Source organism: Falco punctatus (assembly GCF_963210335.1).
Source record: "Falco punctatus genome assembly, chromosome: 5".
Classification (NCBI taxonomy): Eukaryota; Metazoa; Chordata; class Aves; order Falconiformes; family Falconidae; genus Falco; species Falco punctatus.
In genome coordinates, this window is record NC_137584.1 from 5,393,575 (window position 1) to 5,411,487 (window position 17,913).

The following is a 17,913-nucleotide window of genomic DNA, read 5'->3' on the forward strand; positions in this document are numbered from 1 at the left end:
GCCTGTGCTGCTGCTGCCTGCTGCTGCCTGCCCTGCTGCCTGCCTGCGCTGCTGCCTGCGCTGCTGCTGCCTGCGCTGCTGCTGCCTGCCTGCACTGCTGCTGCCTGCGCTGCTGCTGCCTGCGCTGCTGCTGCCTGTGCTGCTGCCTGCGCTGCTGCTGCCTGCTGCTGCCTGCGCTGCTGCTGCCTGCGCTGCTGCTGCCTGCGCTGCTGCCTGCGCTGCTGCTGCCTGCGCTGCTGCTGCCTGCTGCTGCTGCCTGTGCTGCTGCCTGTGCTGCTGCTGCCTGTGCTGCTGCCTGTGCTGCTGCCTGCCTGCTGCTGCTGCCTGTGCTGCTGCTGCCTGCGCTGCTGCTGCCTGCTGCTGCTGCCTGTGCTGCTGCCTGCGCTGCTGCTGCCTGCTGCTGCCTGCGCTGCTGCTGCCTGCTGCTGCCTGCCCTGCTGCCTGCCTGCGCTGCTGCCTGCGCTGCTGCCTGCCTGCTGCTGCCTGTGCTGCTGCTGCCTGCTGCTGCCTGCGCTGCTGCCTGCCTGCGCTGCTGCCTGCGCTGCTGCTGCCTGCGCTGCTGCTGCCTGCTGCTGCCTGTGCTGCTGCCTGCGCTGCTGCCTGCCTGCTGCTGCCTGCGCTGCTGCTGCCTGCTGCTGCCTGCGCTGCTGCCTGCGCTGCTGCTGCTGCCTGCTGCTGCTGCTGCCTGCTGCTGCCTGCACTGCTGCTGCCTGTGCTGCTGCTGCCTGCTGCTGCCTGCTGCTGCTGCCTGTGCTGCTGCCTGTGCTGCTGCTGCCTGCTGCTGCCTGCACTGCTGCTGCCTGTGCTGCTGCTGCCTGCTGCTGCCTGTGCTGCTGCTGCCTGTGCTGCTGCTGCCTGCCTGGCACTGCTACCTGCCTGGCACTGCTGCTGCCTGTCTGCACTGCTGCTGCCTGCCTGTGTGACTGCTTACACCACAGTCCCAAGCAATGCCCACCTGCATGCCCTGCTGCCCCCACTCCTTCCCTTGCCACTGCCTGCACCACTGCTCACATTGCACTCCAAGAGGCAGAAAGCCAGCCTGGGTTAGCACTGCTTCCCACTGCAGCTGCCTGTTGCGTAGCTTGAGACTTTGGCCAAGAAAAAGTATCAAGCTGGTATTCTAGATGGAAAAGCACAAGAAAAAGAGAATGGACAATAACAAAAATTTACCCTTTCTCTTCCTTATCCTCTATGTCCCTGCACCCCAATGGAAATAAAAATTGCAGGCAATCCCCTGGCTGCAGTTACAGGAACAGCCACAGACTTCAGTGTTGGGTGTAAGGCTCACCTCCCATCCTGTCTCATCTCAAAAGGTCCCCAAGGCCAGTCCCAGGTGGGACACAAGAAAACAGCTCTGGTGGCATAAGTGGGGCAGCCAGGATGCAGATGCATATCCTGAGGGACAGGCGGCTGCTCAGGGCTGCCTTGACCTGCTGCTGCTGCGGCTCATTCACTTCTGCATATCTTGTCTTGAATGTGCAATGAAATGAGAGCAAGAGGCTGAATTGAGAAGGTGAGGTGCTAGCTGTGAGAGGGTGAAGAGGACAAATGTGAAGAAAGGAATGATGTGAGAACCCAAAATGGTCATAGCAAAACCTGTACTAATTATGTTTCTACTTTTGTTGAGGCTTTCCCCTTTTGTGTGTGTATCTGTTTTAAACTCTACCACTCTGTTGGTGTGCTTGCTGGTGTACATCCAGTTTTCTCTGTTTTATCTGGAATTAGAACCATGAAAGATAAACACTGCCTTTTCTATCTGTTCCCCCTCAGTGAGCTGCTGAGATCTTTCTGATGGACCTTTTGTGCCCCAGTCCCCCCAGTGCTGCACCTCATGCTTGCTCATACACTTCAGTGGCTCTTTTCAATGGCCTTTGCACATGACTGCTTTAGTGGGATGTGCATGGATTCACATAGCTGGCATTGACCTGGTTTGAAAGGGAAAAGAAACAACAGTGAAACCACGTGAGGATGTTACAAAAAAGAACTGTCTTTTTCTGTGACGCAGCTCACCTACCACATTGCAACCCCAGTGATGTACGCCTTTCTTTTCAACACCTGGCATTCTATTTTTCCTGTGCAGCTTCTGCTCATGGCAGGTCAAGGCACCTCTGACCTTGCTGAGCTGGATGTCCCCTGCTTAATCACCTCTCGCAGGTCAGCACAGGAAGCACTGCTACACCCAGCAATGTTGACAGCACATTCAGGAGGCTTTAAGGTTTTCTGAGAGTCATAGACCTGTTCTCAGTGATGCTCAGCAAAAGGCAAGTGGCAATAGTCACAAGCTGCAGCAGGGTACAAAAAGAAAGCTGCTCAGAGAGGCTGTGAGAACTTCACCCTTGGAGGTATCCAAAATTCAACTCTACGGGCCCCTGAGAAGCCTGGTCTAAGTTGGGTGTCCCAGGCAGAAAGTACCATCAAGACTTTTTTAGTAGATCATGCAGGAAAACAAGCCTGTTCCTCACTGTACGCTCATCAGAAAAGAATTCAAACATTCAAAAAAGACTTTTTCCTAAGGATCAGTTCATACTTGTATAAAGATTCAAATATTCTTGCAAACCAAAGGGAGAAATTAAAACCATGGCACAGGATAAATACCTCAGCTCTAGACAGTGATTGTGTTAGTAAGAAGTCTGGCTCCCAAACAATTTCTTGGCATAGCAAGGAATCAGGTACCAAGACTGACAGTCTCACATCCAAGCCCCGCTGCTTGTGTGAATCAAAGGATGTGAAATCAAAGCCTATCTAATTCTTCAGTAAAATCTCAGGAGATCAATATTAATTTGTGCTGCAAAAGGAACATCAAAATGACACTAATAAAAAATTTTAAATGATATAAAGACCAAAATTAACAAAAGCTCTGTTCCAAACACAAACCTGTGATGCCACTAAGGCTTGACAGTTAACAGCTGCTTGTGGACACGCAGCTTGGGAAATGACAGGACTAAAGGTCATGACTTGGTAGCTCAGCAGAATCCCTGAGACATCTCAGCAGCCTCCATGGAGGTAACACTAAGAGCATAAAAGGCTAAGCTGGGCAAAGGGGCACCTCCTGACTGTGAGCAAGCTGCCCAGCACCAGAAGGATCACCCTGCTGTAGCACCCACAAGGGATGGATAGCACTGTGCACATCACCCTTGCCTAGAGACACCCCACTGTAAGCAGAAACCGACCCTGCCATCCAGCCCTGGGGCTTTGCCACACAGTATTTCATCAAACCCCTCTTGCCATTTGCACCATGTTGAGGTCTACTAAGAGCCCAGATGAGTTCCGTTATACAGCCATGCTCTTCTGCTAATAGTGTGCGACATCAGGTGAAAGATCTGCTGTTGCTGATGAAACTTGTGTACCTGGAGAACCTGCACAAAGTTTGGACTGTCAGATACACAGTTCCTAAGTACCGATGGGCTCATCAGTTTTAAGTGGCTGAGGATAGAGATCTGACTGTGCTGGTCAAGCAGAGGATCCCTACCTTTAACAGGGATGTGAATTGTTCTTCCTTACTGATAGGGCACCAGGAAAATCAGATACTAAAGAGATTGCTAGTGACACTTTAGCAGGTAACTTCTTTGGTAAAGGCAGAAAATACTATCTCCAGGTGTAAAGTCTTTGGTAAGACCTAATTTCTAATATTTTGTACAGCTCTGGTTACCTATGTTGAAGAAATATGCATGTGAAGTGCAGGTGTGTAGGGACGGACTGCTAGGATGGTTAGGGAAATAGATGGGCTGTCTGACAAGGAGAAAATTAAAGAGCTTGTCTTGGTGAACCTTGCAAAATCACAGCTATGGAGGCATATGATTGCAGTCTGTGGGCACTTCAGGAAGTATAAATGCCAGTCAAAGAGAATTATTGATGTCAAAGGGTAAACGGATACAGGTTCAAGGGAATAAAACTGAATAATGCAAAACTGGAAACGAGATTTCCATCAGTAATGTGGAGGATCTGTGTTACTCACCAAGGAGTGAGGTCAGAGAAGCAAATGTGTTACAAGATGGGGCTTTTTGAGTTTATGGAGATGAGTTTGTAGGCTTTGGGCATCCATTTGCTTGGTTTCTTTACAAGGGTTCTGCAAGGAAGGCTGGTGGTAAGGGAAGCTGATGGTTGTAAGTTGGATCACAAGGATTTAAGACATATTTCAGTATTGAGCCAGTCACCTTCGTAGGTTGGGACACTGCCACACTTGATTTTCTTCACAGATTTTACTTGGGTGACAGAAAGGGCAGGAGGGGCTTTGGTTTTGTAGTGCAACAGAGATTGGTGACAAATAGAGACAGGATACTGGTCATCAAGGTCACTTTTTCAGACTTGTCCTGGAAAAGCTTTTAGGTGTCTGTCTGATGTGTTTTTCACGTGTGCCCAGGATTAGCCTGATCACCAGTTTTGTAATACCGAAGGAAGTTTTCTCTTGGGTCAGACTGGCAGAACAGCTCATTGGTTTCTTTGGGTGTTGTTTTTTTTTTTTTAATTTTGTTTCCCTCTGTGACATGAGCCACTTCCAAGAATGGTCTGTGCTGACACTTGAGCAACTCTCTCATTCTGCAGAGGGATGAGCAGGATGCTCTAATACTCAAGAAGCTCTACAGACATACTAAGCTTGCTCATTTGCCAATGGCAGTCATTTCTATGCTACATAATCCTCTGTTGATTCCTGTACGCTTGCAGTCTCTTGCTGCAAAACAAGACCTCTTATTAGTATTTTATTTCAGTTAAATATTCCAAGCAGACTAACGTTCTCCTAATTACAGTCTTGTATCTTCCCATATTACACCATATGGTACCTGCAGACAAGGGGCAGAAGCTAAGCTGGTGGAGATACACAATGCGCTTCGCTGTGGATTCAGCCCACTGTTTGTATAAAGACATTAACAACACCAGTAAGACAAACTGAGCAAATGGATATTCTGCTAAATTGAGATCCTGGGAGACAATAAATGTAAGGGCTCTTTCTGAAATCTGTGCAGGCTTTTCTTGCTTTCTCCCGAGCCCTAGATGTTGGGATAAAAGAAAAAGCTTTGCTCATTGCCCGGGTGCCGGGCTGCAGAGTGATTGTGCCTTGAAATGCAGCGAGGAAGCAAGGAGCACTAAATCTGGCTCCCTGAGCTCACCTGCAAGTCAGTTCTGTGCTCACCTGGCTGCAATGAGGGGCTGCCCAGAGCCTCCCACAGCTCAAGGATCTGGGGAGCAGGGACCTCCTCAGGTGAGCACGGAGGAGGCAAACAGCTCGGTGGAGCGTGACCTGGCTGCAAAGGTGCTTTGCTGCGCGTAGGCACGTTCTGGGGTGGAACTTGGGTGGATAAGTGACTGTATGGAACCAGTGCTTGCGTGTGCAATGGGGGATCTCACCTGGGGTCTCTGCCTTCATATACCTCAAATAAAGCAGGCAATTGTTTCAGTTAGAATAAAATAAAGGAATCCAAATCCAATCTTTATCCAGTGCAAAAATTTTTGTCAGGGAATTTGTTGGTTGAGAAAATGGTCTAAACTAACTCCAGTTCACTGGATGACAGAGCAATTGAACACCAGTAGGGTTACGCTTATTGGCAACAGGCTGAAGGGAGATACAGTGGAGAATGTCTACTGTGGCATTTCTGTTTCATGACAGATCTGGAGACCTGGAAGGACTGCAGGCAGTTTGAGATCCAGAGGCAGTAAACAGTACCAGTTGTGGTGGTGAAACTGTGTCAGGCAAGTTTATCTGCAATAACCCATCTAGGAAATTTTAAAAGTTGGGCACTGAAATCAGAGTTGCGTGTTACAGATTGGTGGTTCTTGTTTGCTCCTCTCTTCCTAGTGTGCTTCTGTGCAGTTCATAATACCTTTTCAGTTTGTTTTTTATTGCTGCTTTGAGGCATCAGTGTTTTAGCGATGAAGATCAGTAGCAGAGGAAAAGGAGCCAACTGGTAATTTTCCAAATGACTGTGTGTAATTCACAGAGCTTCAGTAAATCTAAATATTAGACTAGCATCGCTTCAGCACAGAAAGTCAAGGAATATTGTTGTTAGAGCTGTCCTGACCTACAGCCATGTTCCAATGTTAGTGCAAGACCTTAAAATATATCAGAATTGATAGAGCTGGAGATTGTGTAGTATATCCACAAAGGAAAAGAAAAGCTTCTGGATTTCTTTGTGCCAAAAGTAAAAGGTTGCAGTGGCTCCAATGAGGGGAAACACGTAGGAAGCCACTGGGATAGGTTGTCTCCAGGCATTCAACATACAAGACTCTGTCAGAACAAAATAAGAGTAGAAAGGTGGGTCTTGCTGACATTAATCACATCATTGACCCTGAACACTTAGTCAAATACTGCCACAAGCCCATGAGGAGGATCCCACGGCTCTGTACACCAGCCGGCTGCACCAGGCTGCTGTCCTTAACAGCCTCTGCTGGAAGGCAATGCAGCTGCCTTAGGCAGCTACCTCCTGATAAAATGCACCGTTCCCCAGAAACACTTCTCCAGCAGCTCCTGATGGCTGGCTTGGATATAGCTGTCCATGCTGCAGGTAAGGAATTTGAACAGGCAAATCCCCCGGCTCCTTACACAGTGGGAGGTGCAAAGTGCTTTGGGCACAGTACAGAGGCTGCCAGTAGACTATGTAGCTTAAAAACGCTTCTCTCCCTTGTCCTGTTTATGTGTGCATCCATGAATAAATCCAAGATAAGCTATACAGATGCCTAGTGTTTGATTGAAGAAGTTAGAAGTGATGCTGCAGTGATATTTGCAATGTGTGAGTCCTGTGAGTGATGGCCAGACAGATCATTTGTGGCTGGGTAGTGGGTGCACCAGATGGCCACCCATGGAAGTGGGTGATTCCAAGAAGCAGCTTGCTGCAAACCACTATGTACCTCAGAGTACACCTACCAATGGAGAATATTGTGATATTTATTTGCCTTTATTTTAAAAAAAATACGAATTGTTATAATCTATTACTTAAGAACCTCTTCGTGACCAACAATTCTGTAAATCTGTTACAACATACTGCCCTCTGAGGTTAATTATCACTGCAAAATTCAGCAAAGGCTGTCAGATCCAAACAAATTTGTCTTTCAAAAGCACTGTTTGGAATTTTCCCTGTTAGCTAGTGCCAATAATTGATGGTTCTGAGCCTGGCTGGTTGATTATTTGATCATCTAATCAGCTCTTCCTTACAGTACTGGCTATCGGGCTTCCCCAGATTTACCTCTGTCTAGGGAACCAGCCCATATCCTTTAGAAAATCATACTACTGTCACTTAAAAAATACACAAATAAACATAGTTTTTACTATTAAAAAAATAAATAATGAATTTATCTCTATTTCAGATTTGTCTTCTGTGGTCTTCCAGACAGTGGATCTTTTAACAGATCTCATAAATCTTTAGTTTGCTGCATAGAGCAGAACTCTCCCTTTCAAGATTAAATGCATCATCACATAAAAAGGTAACATAACCTTCACACCCTTACAATATTCACTTTTTAAACACACAAGCTAGCAAATTCTGGCCATTTTTTCATATAGTAACTACAGAACAGCTACAGATAGTTCAGCTCATTTTCCAAGAAAATTCTCCGTTGATGTCCAGAATTTCTCCTCCTTATCCAAAACTTATGACCCACATTCTTGACTGTTAGATGGATCGTTTTGCAGTAAGCTGTAATCAAATGACACTAGTGGTTTCTGGGCCTTTCCCTATGATACTCCACTTACTCCTTCTCGGTGATCCTTCAGTTTTTCAGATATACTTCAGGCTTATTCAGGAAGCAGTCTGTCTTTTATTCTTGCTTATTGACAAGAACAGAACACGATAAAGAACCAGTCTCTTCGGGGAGATAATTGCATTGCCTAATGACAATTTGCCATTTACGGTCATATTCAATATGGGATTTTAATCCTGTTTTAAAGTATTTTCCTTATTTTATCTCAAAACCGTATTGTTGCAGTTTCTTAATCAACATGCCATGTGATGTAACATTAAATGCCTTACAGAAGCACATTGCATAGCTTCATTTCCTCCAGTAAACACATTTTAAATTAATCAAAAAAGGATTAGCTTGGAAAGATCTATTTTTCTTTAAAGCCATGCTAATTGACATTAATCAAATTACCCTCTAACTCTTTATTTATTGAGTGTCATATCAGCCATTCCAATATTTTGCCTGGGATCAGTGTTAGGCTGAGGGCTGTAATTACTCCAGTTGTTCCTTTAATCCTCTCTGAATATTGGCAGAACAACTCTCTTATTAAGCACTTCTGTCTTCTCTGAATTGCTATTGACAGTTCCGTAGCTGTTATCCATATCTGCGATAGCTTTTGCCTCGAGATGGTCCCCTTGAACTCTCAGCATTTGTTTACAAGATTTTCTGACTCATCACTCTTCGTCCTTCCATTTTGTTGCTGTCTTTTGAAAAGCATTTTGAATTATTTCTTGCTCGACAAGCAGGGGCCCTTAGCGTATCGCTGATGAAATTCCCCATGGGGGTGATGCAGATGGGCTGTGAGAACTGTAGAGGAAACTGGGAACCCCTTTGTAGCTGGGATCCTATGTGTAAGAAATGTACTTACTGCAAAAAAGGGGAATATGACGTGGGCTGGATAGGGTGGCTGAGGACCAGAATCTAGTAGAGTGAAATTAGTCCCTATCTAGGATAAGTAGAGCATCATTTCAATCCAGTCTGAATGCTTTCATAGCTTTTAGTTCTGGATCTTCCAACAGAGCTAAATTCACACCCTTTAAGGGAGCAGTCCCTCCTGGTAAGTGAGTGTATTGTGTGCTCTGGGGATTAGGACATATGGGAGAGGGTCGGGGGAATCCTTCCCATGCGTAGCACCCCGTGTCTGCCTCCTCTAGTATATCTGCTTATAGTAGACAAAAACACTTTCCAATGGACTGCACTAGGCACTACTACACGTTTCACTAATTTTAGCCTGCTTAAACTGCTAACAGTAAAGTATCCTTCCAAAAGTGTCTTTTAAACTTCTATTTATATTTTACTTTTTAAAGTATCTTTTCCCAGTTTCAGTAGCAGAACCTCCATGCAAAAAGGTCAGGTGCCCCACGGCCAAGTACACACAAAGCCACCTAATCCAGCTAATGCATCTCTGTGAAATTGCAGAAGGGGCTGAAACAAAAGGACACAGATCAGCACGCAAGGCACATAATCTCTCAGACAGAGCGTAAAGCCACGTAAAGACACTTGTGAATCAAATATGTCTCCACGGGCACAACGACACATCATGTGGGGAGAAAAGAAGCATTCAGTGGACAAAGACTTCCCTGAGGAAAGAGCTCTAATGAAACCAGAGTGGTATTAAAGATGTGCCTTGTTGGGGTGCTGTAGCATTGTTTATTTTGGCAAAGAGAAACAGCCGCTGAACGCATTAGTCCTGAAGCACTCCAATTCACTCAAGCACATTGTTTGCTGTAGCCTTTCAGGTTTCTGCCCAGTACAGGCTTGGCCTATTTCCTTTGCCTTTCATACAGTACACAATCCATTTAGGGATTTATAGCGGCTTAGAGGCACATGTACAGTGCCTTGCCTCTATCTGATTTCTATTCTGTGATAAGAAGGCTTGGGGTCATGGGTTCGTTGGCATTTGTCTCCTCTCTGTCATTCATGTTGCATGGAAATCTAATAATTAATTTGTATTTATGATTTCTTGAGGTCCACCAATGTCCTTGCCACTACCTGGAGAAGTCCCAGGGTTTGCCATGTAGAGTAAGTAAATCTGTTCTGATATGATATTTTAAGCAAGGGGTGCAAGAGAGACCAGAGAGGAGGAGGGGCAGAAAACCAAATGTGATAACAAAGCGCAAGAGCTATTTGCGATGAAATCCTTGGTCAGTATAAAAGCGGTGTGATTCCCATCCTGGTGCACATTTATGCCAGCTCATACACTGATTAACAGTGAGAAGTAAAATCTTCTTGTTTGGACACTTCCCCACCCCACTCTTGCCAAGCAGTTCCTGGTCTCTGCTCTCCACAAACAGCACATTGAGTTACAGATTGGAAAAGTGTGTATTTGCCTCTTGTGCCTGCAGAGAAAATATTATCTTCTTTCCCCTTCTGTGTGGGCTTCTTTAGTTTTAATCATCTCAGTGTAAATACATGTATTCACACTTCTCTCATCCTCTCAGCTTCCCGGAGTCACCTGATTTTAAGGAATGCAAAAAGCGCTATGAATAGACAGCAGCTCTGCTGACACCACCGTGGTGAATCTCAGTCAATATGCCACTTATCCCCAGGTCATTCAAATCCTATTTGTCATCTGCACTAATAACCTCCTCGGAGATGGTCCTATATCAAAACACACACAAATGATTCGGCTGACATAACACAGAGGGAGCATGGATCTCCTGTGAAGTGCCCCAAGAATAGAAGTATACTTGTTAAAAAGGGACATAAGCAATGGATTCAGAAACCCCACTAACTTCATATTAAGCCTGACTTCTCAAGTCTGACGGCACCAATTGTTGCAGCACAATCAAACTGGTAGGCTGCAACAAGGCTTTGCCGTGGGTCAGATTCTACTGTTTCTCCTTCCTCCAGAGACCAGACCACGCTGCTCTTCCTCCATCCAACCCCTCTCCCACAATCCTCAGGGCTATTTAACCATTTAGCAGGAACGAGCTACAGCTGCACATCATCCATGTCAATCAACCCGCTGCCGCTGAGGCCAGGCCACAGCTGCACGTTATCAATGCTGATCACCCCACTGCCTTCACTCCTCTGCAAGAACCCATGACTTCGATGAAAGAAGTAAAAAACTATACTCTGACCAGTGTGCCCTAGAGGCACAGAGTGCTGTTTCTGAGAGGAAACACAGCTGCCCAGGGAAAGAGCTTTCCAGAAGTCAAACAGCATCCTATCAGTTACACGGGTACCTGGTGCTCCTCCAGCTTCTGCAAGTGTAAATCACGATACAGATAACGGTGACACATTCATCCACACTTGCATCAAAGGCTTTTAGATAAAGGCAGACACCCGTTAGGAAGTGGTTAGAAAATGTAAGTGCTGGGGGTTCTTTCACATGTGGCTGCTGCACTCTGCTTGTAGCTCCAGGGGTCTTTACATGGTGTATATTGTGTATTACTGCACTATTTGAAGGTCTGGGTAATTAATTAAACAAAAAAAGGCCTGGTTCGTGGTTCAGCTGGAGTTACCATGGCAGATGCTGCATTGTGCCTTGCCCTCTTGGGCACTGAAAGTACTCCTGGGTTCCTGTGGTGGCTGCTTGTCCTGGATTTCTGCTCCTGACAAGTTCAGCAAGGCAAAAAATGGTCTCAGTATTTTCTCCTGTGTTCTCATTTTGGAGATACATGGGTTATAAATAGAATTGGGCAAATAGCTGGCTTTTTCTGTGGTCAAATGGAAAAAGCATGTCTGTTGGCTCAAAATTTGTTTATTTAATGAATTATAATAATATGGTTGGGTCAAATGCAATGCAGTGTTTACTTTTTGACATTTCTTATCATCCTTTGTTAATGAAACTCCAGGAAATACAGGATCAGAGTCCCAAGCAGTCTGGGAAAGCTGCATTTAGATGGCTTCAGTAACTAAGTAAAAGTCCAAGGTGCCATTGAACTCTTCTGAGGAATGAAGTGACCAGAGTGATAAAGCCCTGGAGCAGGGAAAGCAACACCAGCTGGTGGCTGTTGAGTGGGGCCCCTGGGCTGAGCAGGAGCTGGGGGTGGCATCCCTGGGGACAGGCCAAGCCACTGTGTGCGAGGGCAGCTGCTGGGGACTGCCCTCCAACGTGAAGGATTCAAGTCTTACTCGTTTCTGCTTGAGCAGAGCTCAACCTTTCCTGTTCAATATAATTTGTTTCAGCTGCCTGAGATCGTTTCTTGTCTCATGGATTATCATTTGCATTCAGCTCCTACTCTGACCCAAATAAGTCTGGTATCTGGCTTCAAGCACAAAAGCATTCCAGGAAAGATGGCTTCAGCCATAAATAGGAAATAGTTAGCCTTTCCTACAGCGAAACTCAGCGTTGCTCAGCTGACTTCACATCGACAGTCCATCTTCACTTCTTGATCTGTTCCTGGATCAGCTACTGACTATCTACAAGGGATTTGGCACAATCATTTCACATTTGGATGGCTACTCCTACCTGTAGAACCGGTGTTAAAGTTAGGAAAGTCAAGGGAAAGTTAGGAAAGTCAATGGTATTGCAGCTTTCAACGGACATTTTAAGATTTGCTCTGAGATCTGGTGAATGTTGTCAGCTGTGCGTGGAAGGTTAGTATTTATGTTATTACTGTTACGGGAATCTGGAAAGCAGAGGGTATGTTTATATTTGTGAACGCTTATTTGATGGGCGAACAGGAAAAAAATGCTGAGAGATTATCAAATAAAACTAAATAGTTAAAATTTAAAATATTTTGACACAAATCCCTAGGACCTTTCCCCCAATATATCATCTGATAAGCTTAAATAATGAAGTCATCTGAGGAGACTGCAGTTAGCTCACAGCTAGTCTACAGGCTGTAAAAACAGGTGAACTTGTTGAAAATACTGTTCTCACGGACAAAGCAGGCAAAATTAATTTTCCATCAAGCTCAAGATTAAACAAGGTTTGAGGACAACATTTAAAAATACATTTTGTTCAATTTATCTGTTTTCTTGTATTTTTCATATATAAGACACATAGCCATCTTTTATCTTTTTTCTGGATGTTTGAATTTTTCACATTTGTTCTAGTTCTCTTATGCCAACTTTCCACCGTTTTTCCTCTAGGAAAATCAGAAAGAAATAGTGCTGGAAGTGATCCTGAGAAGTAATATAGTCTAACCTTTGGTCCTAAGACAAGATCAGCTATACCTGTCTTAATTTTTAGTAATGTTAGTAATTACAAACTCTTCATGTGTAATCTACTGCAATGCTTCTCTGTCCTCATTGTTTGAAAATATTCCTAGTAGCTAATGTAATATCTAACGTTATTTTTCCCTTACTAATCTCTGAGCCCGTTACTTTTTGTTCTGTATGTCACAGCCATTTGGAACAGAGTATTTTTTCCTCTTTGAAGTGACTTTTGCATACCTGAAGACATATATTGTGCCATTTCCACCCTTTCGAGCCTTCTCCTCGGGTTATGCACCCAGATGATTCACAGCTTCCTTGCAGATCATTTGCAGAACTTGCTACTTTCTTGCATGTTAGTGAGCCACGGATAGCTTCTCTTGAGGTACAGCAAGACAAACTTGAGTTAAAGCCAGCAATGTTCTGCGTCGGTCCTACAAACATTTCAAGAGCATGCTGTCTTGCCTATGAGAATGTTGCGTGAGATGGTGTTGAAAGCTTATCTAAACCTACTGCTTCTCCCCAAGCTATGAAGCCTGTTGGCCCGTTAGGGAAAGAGGTGAAGTTTGTTCAGCGTGTTTGTTCCTCATGAGCTCCTGTCTATCCCTCAGCCGGTCATTTTCTTCCAGGAGTTTAGAAGCTGTCTGATGATTTGTTCCAGGATTTTTCTATTAATAGCTCATACTTGAACTATTGTTTCTAGTTCTAACTAGAACTAGACTGTTGTTAGGAACAACAATCTAAAAAAGGAGAATTGAACACATTTTTGGGGCTTCTTTATATCTTCTTTTAGAAAATTGTCTCTATTAATGAGAGGACAAATGTTTCCCTCCCCTCCTCACATGTACCAAGGGACCTACAGCTTTCCCAGGGCACCTAAGTGAATTCGTAGTTGTCCATCGCTTGTCAACCCCCATTGTTCCTCTGATGAATAAGCAAGGAACTAGCATTTCTTCAAAATGTGAAGTAACAAAAATGTATTTCAAAGAGAAGAAAAAGTTCCTTTGATGAAAGACATCATAAAACTTTATATAGATTATTGCAAAGACTGAGAAGACTATTTCTAATGTCACTACAGATGAAAAGAACAGTTATTAAGGTACTTTTTATTCTTCTTGAGAAGGATGCATGAATCAGTGCAAACTGAATGCAGGTAATTTTCAAAGATGGGTACAACTTCTTTGAACTGCAACATCGATTAACCATTGCAACAAACTGCTGGTGATCGATTGTCCATCTCTTGAAGCCTGTGTGACTTCGTGCAGGAAACGTTTTAGCCCAGCAAATCATTAAATTCAATCTTGATTGATTGAATTAAATTTCAACGGCTTGCAATGTGTTGTTCCTGTGGCTCCTGAGGCAGTGTAAATGCTCACTGAAGCCAACAGAGCCATGGCAGCTTAGACCAGGCAGAGATCTGCTCCCCAGGGCTTTTAGAAAGGGCTTTCATGGAAAGAGATGGGTGACTTGACAAAGTGCTCAAAAATAGAAATCCATGGGTAGCAGGCAGAGGAAGAAGAGCCTTGTCAGCAAAGGGATGGGACAAGGCTAGCGGTGTCTGCAGGGCACAGGGGGCTCCATATGGTACTGGTGGGACCAGAGCTGGAAGGCCTTGGGTGGGGAGGCACAGGGGAGAGGGAGGGTAAACACACAGCTGTGGGTTATGCAGGGAGGGGCTGAGCTCCAAAGAGATGGGCAATGTGGCTGGCTTGACCAGGTGTTTCTACCCATGCTGTTTTATTTTCTTCAGCACCAATGAGGATTTTGTCAGCCCCATGAGAGCCAGCACACCAGCCCCCCCAGCTCTCCTGCAGCTCTAGCGCTTGCTGCTCTGCTTCAGCAGAATCCCTCCAAACAGCCCTGAGCAGAGAGGAGAACCATCTCCCCCATGACGTCCTTCCCCCATCCTCTGTACAGCGGGATACTTTCCAGAGACCCTGCTCAGCAGAGAAGTGAGGTACGTGTCACAAGTCCTGAAAGCGCCCACCACTCCAGCCACGGTACCACTGTATGTTAAAGTAATATAAAAAACCACACAGGAACAAAATACTGTTTCTAGAGCTACATGGAAATGAGTTTTTGCTGGAAACTGATACATGTTTATTAACAGTTCTCAGTCTGTTGCAATGCTTCTAACAAACATCACTGCTACACAGATAAGTTTGGTGATTAAAGAATGATTAATGACACCTGCCTGACCAACTGCACTTTTTTGTTTATCCAGGCAGAAATACACATATATGCCAAATCCCACAGGTACTTGAAAAGGGTTCAATTTCAACCAATTAATAAAATAGCCTGTTTAGACAAAAAGTAATTGTTCTCTGAGAATACGTGAATTCAACACTGCTAGAAAATCCCTGCCATCTGACGTAGAAGGATTTATAGGTTTAGTGGAAATTGCTTTCCCCACTGTCCAGATTAAATACTGCAGGATGATTTTTTGTATGAGTAAACATCCTTGCAATAACAATCAGACTGATAATGACTTAAAAAGAGGAACGGGATCTACATTTTTGTTTTCTTCTTCTTGTATGGACTATTTCTGGATACAGAACCTTCAGGTAACATGTTGACTGTCCATAAAATGCATTTTAGCATCTTCCTCCTGTTGTGGGGATGGGTTTTATCCACTGAATGCAGAGCCCACCGACAAGGAAAAGAAATACATGAGGTATACAAAAAAGGCAGGTGAGTCTCATTTTTTTTATATTTAAATAGCTACAGTCTGGATAAATGTAATGTTTCAGGTGAAGATATAATGACTAAAAGATAATTAGAGTTTGCATTTGCAGATCATGATCTCTCAGTCAAAAATATTTTCTGTTGCTTTTTTTGCCAATGAATAAGTTTTAATGCATTTTCTACAGTAAAAATCGTTGCTCCCTCCCAAAAAATGGGTTTGTGAGGTATTTCAGAGTTTGAAAGGGTGCAAAAAAAGAAGCATTTGCTTATATTTATTGTGGATTAAAATGTGGTAGAGTACCTACATGAAACTTGAGAGGGAATTTAGTCTATGAGAATTGTTGAATTCATTGGAGATTAGATTGACTTGAGATCTCAAATGAAAATATTTAGAAGTTATTTTATTATTCCCATACCATTTGTTTTATAGAACTTTTGAGAGGGAAAAAATCAAGTATCTTTGCAAACTTCAAGAATATGGTCAGTTAGCAGAGGAAACAGAGCATTTAGTGTATTGATTTAAGATATTGAAAATTATTTAAAATATTGTCTATTCTTCTCTCTCTCTCTCTCTCTCTCTCTCTCTCACGAAAAGACTATGTGACATTTTGCTCCCACTATCTTGTAGACAGCCATTTTAGGAGGTTTTGAGTTGAGGAAGCTTTTTTTGCTAAAGCTCAGTTCTGATTACTTATATTCTATTTGGGAAATGTTTGGAACTTTTGTATGAGGATTTTTATACTTAGGCATATGATAAGGTACATCTAGAGGTAAAATCCTTTGGGTTTCTTTTGGAGAATATAGCTGACACATCTAGTTTTCTGTTAAATGTTGTGTACTTGTTCTTGTGACAGACTGAACCTATGTTGTATCTGCTTTGCTGTACCGATGCTGTACTCTTTCTGTTCTGTAATGACTCCGTATCACCATCAATACCTTGAAGTGTATGGGGATAGGAATGCAGGAATGTCACAGTCCTGAGGAATTCAAACCACTGCTGTTAGCCTTCAGGAAAGGTGACCGAGAGGTGGAAGGGATGGAAAGTGCAGTGCCTTTTTGTCTTCCCCTAGCCCCTTGTAGCAAGTCAGGGCTACGTTACAGAGTGACTGCGACTCTGTCCCAGTTGGCACTTGGGGGTCCATGAGCCATTTTATACATAGGAAATGGCTTTAGTAGTGACACCACCTTTGTGGAGGTGTAACTGGGAAGGTGGATGGGGTGGCTCTGTTCGTGATCAGCCCCTGGGGGATGTGTTACCAGAGACAGTATGGATAAAAGACAGCCACGAAACCTCTGTTTTTGCTGAGGCTTAGTGACAGTGGCAGCAGGGCTGATATGCTGGCTGTAGCAAAATAAAGGGATGAGAAGCAAGGTACCACCATTTAGGCTGAAAAGCATCCAGCAGAGAGGAGTGTGTACACACAGCTGTGCTCTTGTTTAACATCTTTAACGAAAACTCCCACTGCACCAAACGCTTAACAGTGTCAGTGCAATTAAGTGACAATGTAACATATCACAGCAGCAGAGTTAAAAATATGTGAAAATGGAAAAGAAATACCTATTGAGTTCGTGTAGGAACAACCTCTTCAGCCGTGCTTTGTATATACAGTGTGGTTGTGCCGGGACGAGCCTGTCGGGAAGCCCCAAGGTGTGGCAGCTCTGAGAAGTTCTGCTCACCGCCCTCCCAACAGGACCATGCTGGCCTGGGAGGTCATTTCTGGCCTATTTCTGCTGCAGTAGAGCAGTACTGATGCTAAGGAGGGCTGATGGGGAGAGAGGAGCAAAGCTGGCATGTGTCTGTAAGGTTGTCCATCAGCAGTGTGGTGCCCAGCACAGTGCTCGCTTTCCCCTGCGATGGGCTGGGCTGTGAGAGACCAATGGTTTTAATGGCCTTATAATTTGTAAAGACAAAAAGGATGATTATGGTCATCCATCTGATTTCCTGCTAAGCACAAACAACAAAGCCTTCTGTATGAATTGTACACTGAACCTCTAATTTATGTTAATTACCTTCAGTGTCAAATAAACTCAGAACAGGATTGTGACTAGTTTGGCTTCCATGCATTTGGTCCTGTTCTGTGCTAGCCTGTCTCTTCTCCATCCATGTCTTTGCAGGTGGATCAAGCCCCCTTTTCATGTCTGCTTAGATACATTTAGAAGATTAATCTCTTTATATTTCCCAGTGTAGCATCTTTCCCAAGCCTTGACTTAGTCATTTGCTTGTTTTCCTCTGTCCCTTCACTGCTTTCTCAGGATTGACATCAGGACTGGGTGCAATATTTGTACAGTCCTCCTGTAGGTGCTGCGTACAGAGTTATTCACATTGACCTCCTGGGATCGTGGTCATGCTCTCCACTGCAGCCCTGAAGTGGAAGGTCACGTTTGCCCAACAGGATCGGGCATCTGTGTATGGCAGGGCATGTCATCTTAGAGGTACAGCCTTTTTGCTCTCAT

General features: G+C 44.4%; 1 protein-coding gene and 1 long non-coding RNA gene across 7 annotated transcripts in view; one reads left to right on the top strand and one right to left on the bottom strand.

Annotated features, from left to right (window-relative positions):
* Window positions 1-17,913, bottom strand: part of LOC308064662 — a 604,713-nt gene that overhangs the window by 26,577 nt on the left and 560,223 nt on the right. The window lies entirely within an intron of this gene.
* Window positions 904-17,913, top strand: part of LOC308064639 (gamma-aminobutyric acid receptor subunit rho-1) — a 47,010-nt gene continuing 30,000 nt past the window's right edge. Inside the window, exons 1-3 of one of the 6 annotated variants that reach the window (XM_080389399.1) lie at window positions 904-12,213; window positions 14,525-14,731; window positions 15,330-15,465. In XM_080389399.1, the coding sequence (XP_080245525.1) occupies window positions 15,344-15,465 (122 nt within the window). In that variant the 5' untranslated portion in view covers window positions 904-12,213; window positions 14,525-14,731; window positions 15,330-15,343. The other 5 variants (XM_080389395.1, XM_080389397.1, XM_080389402.1 and 2 more) reach the window with 5 other exon arrangements.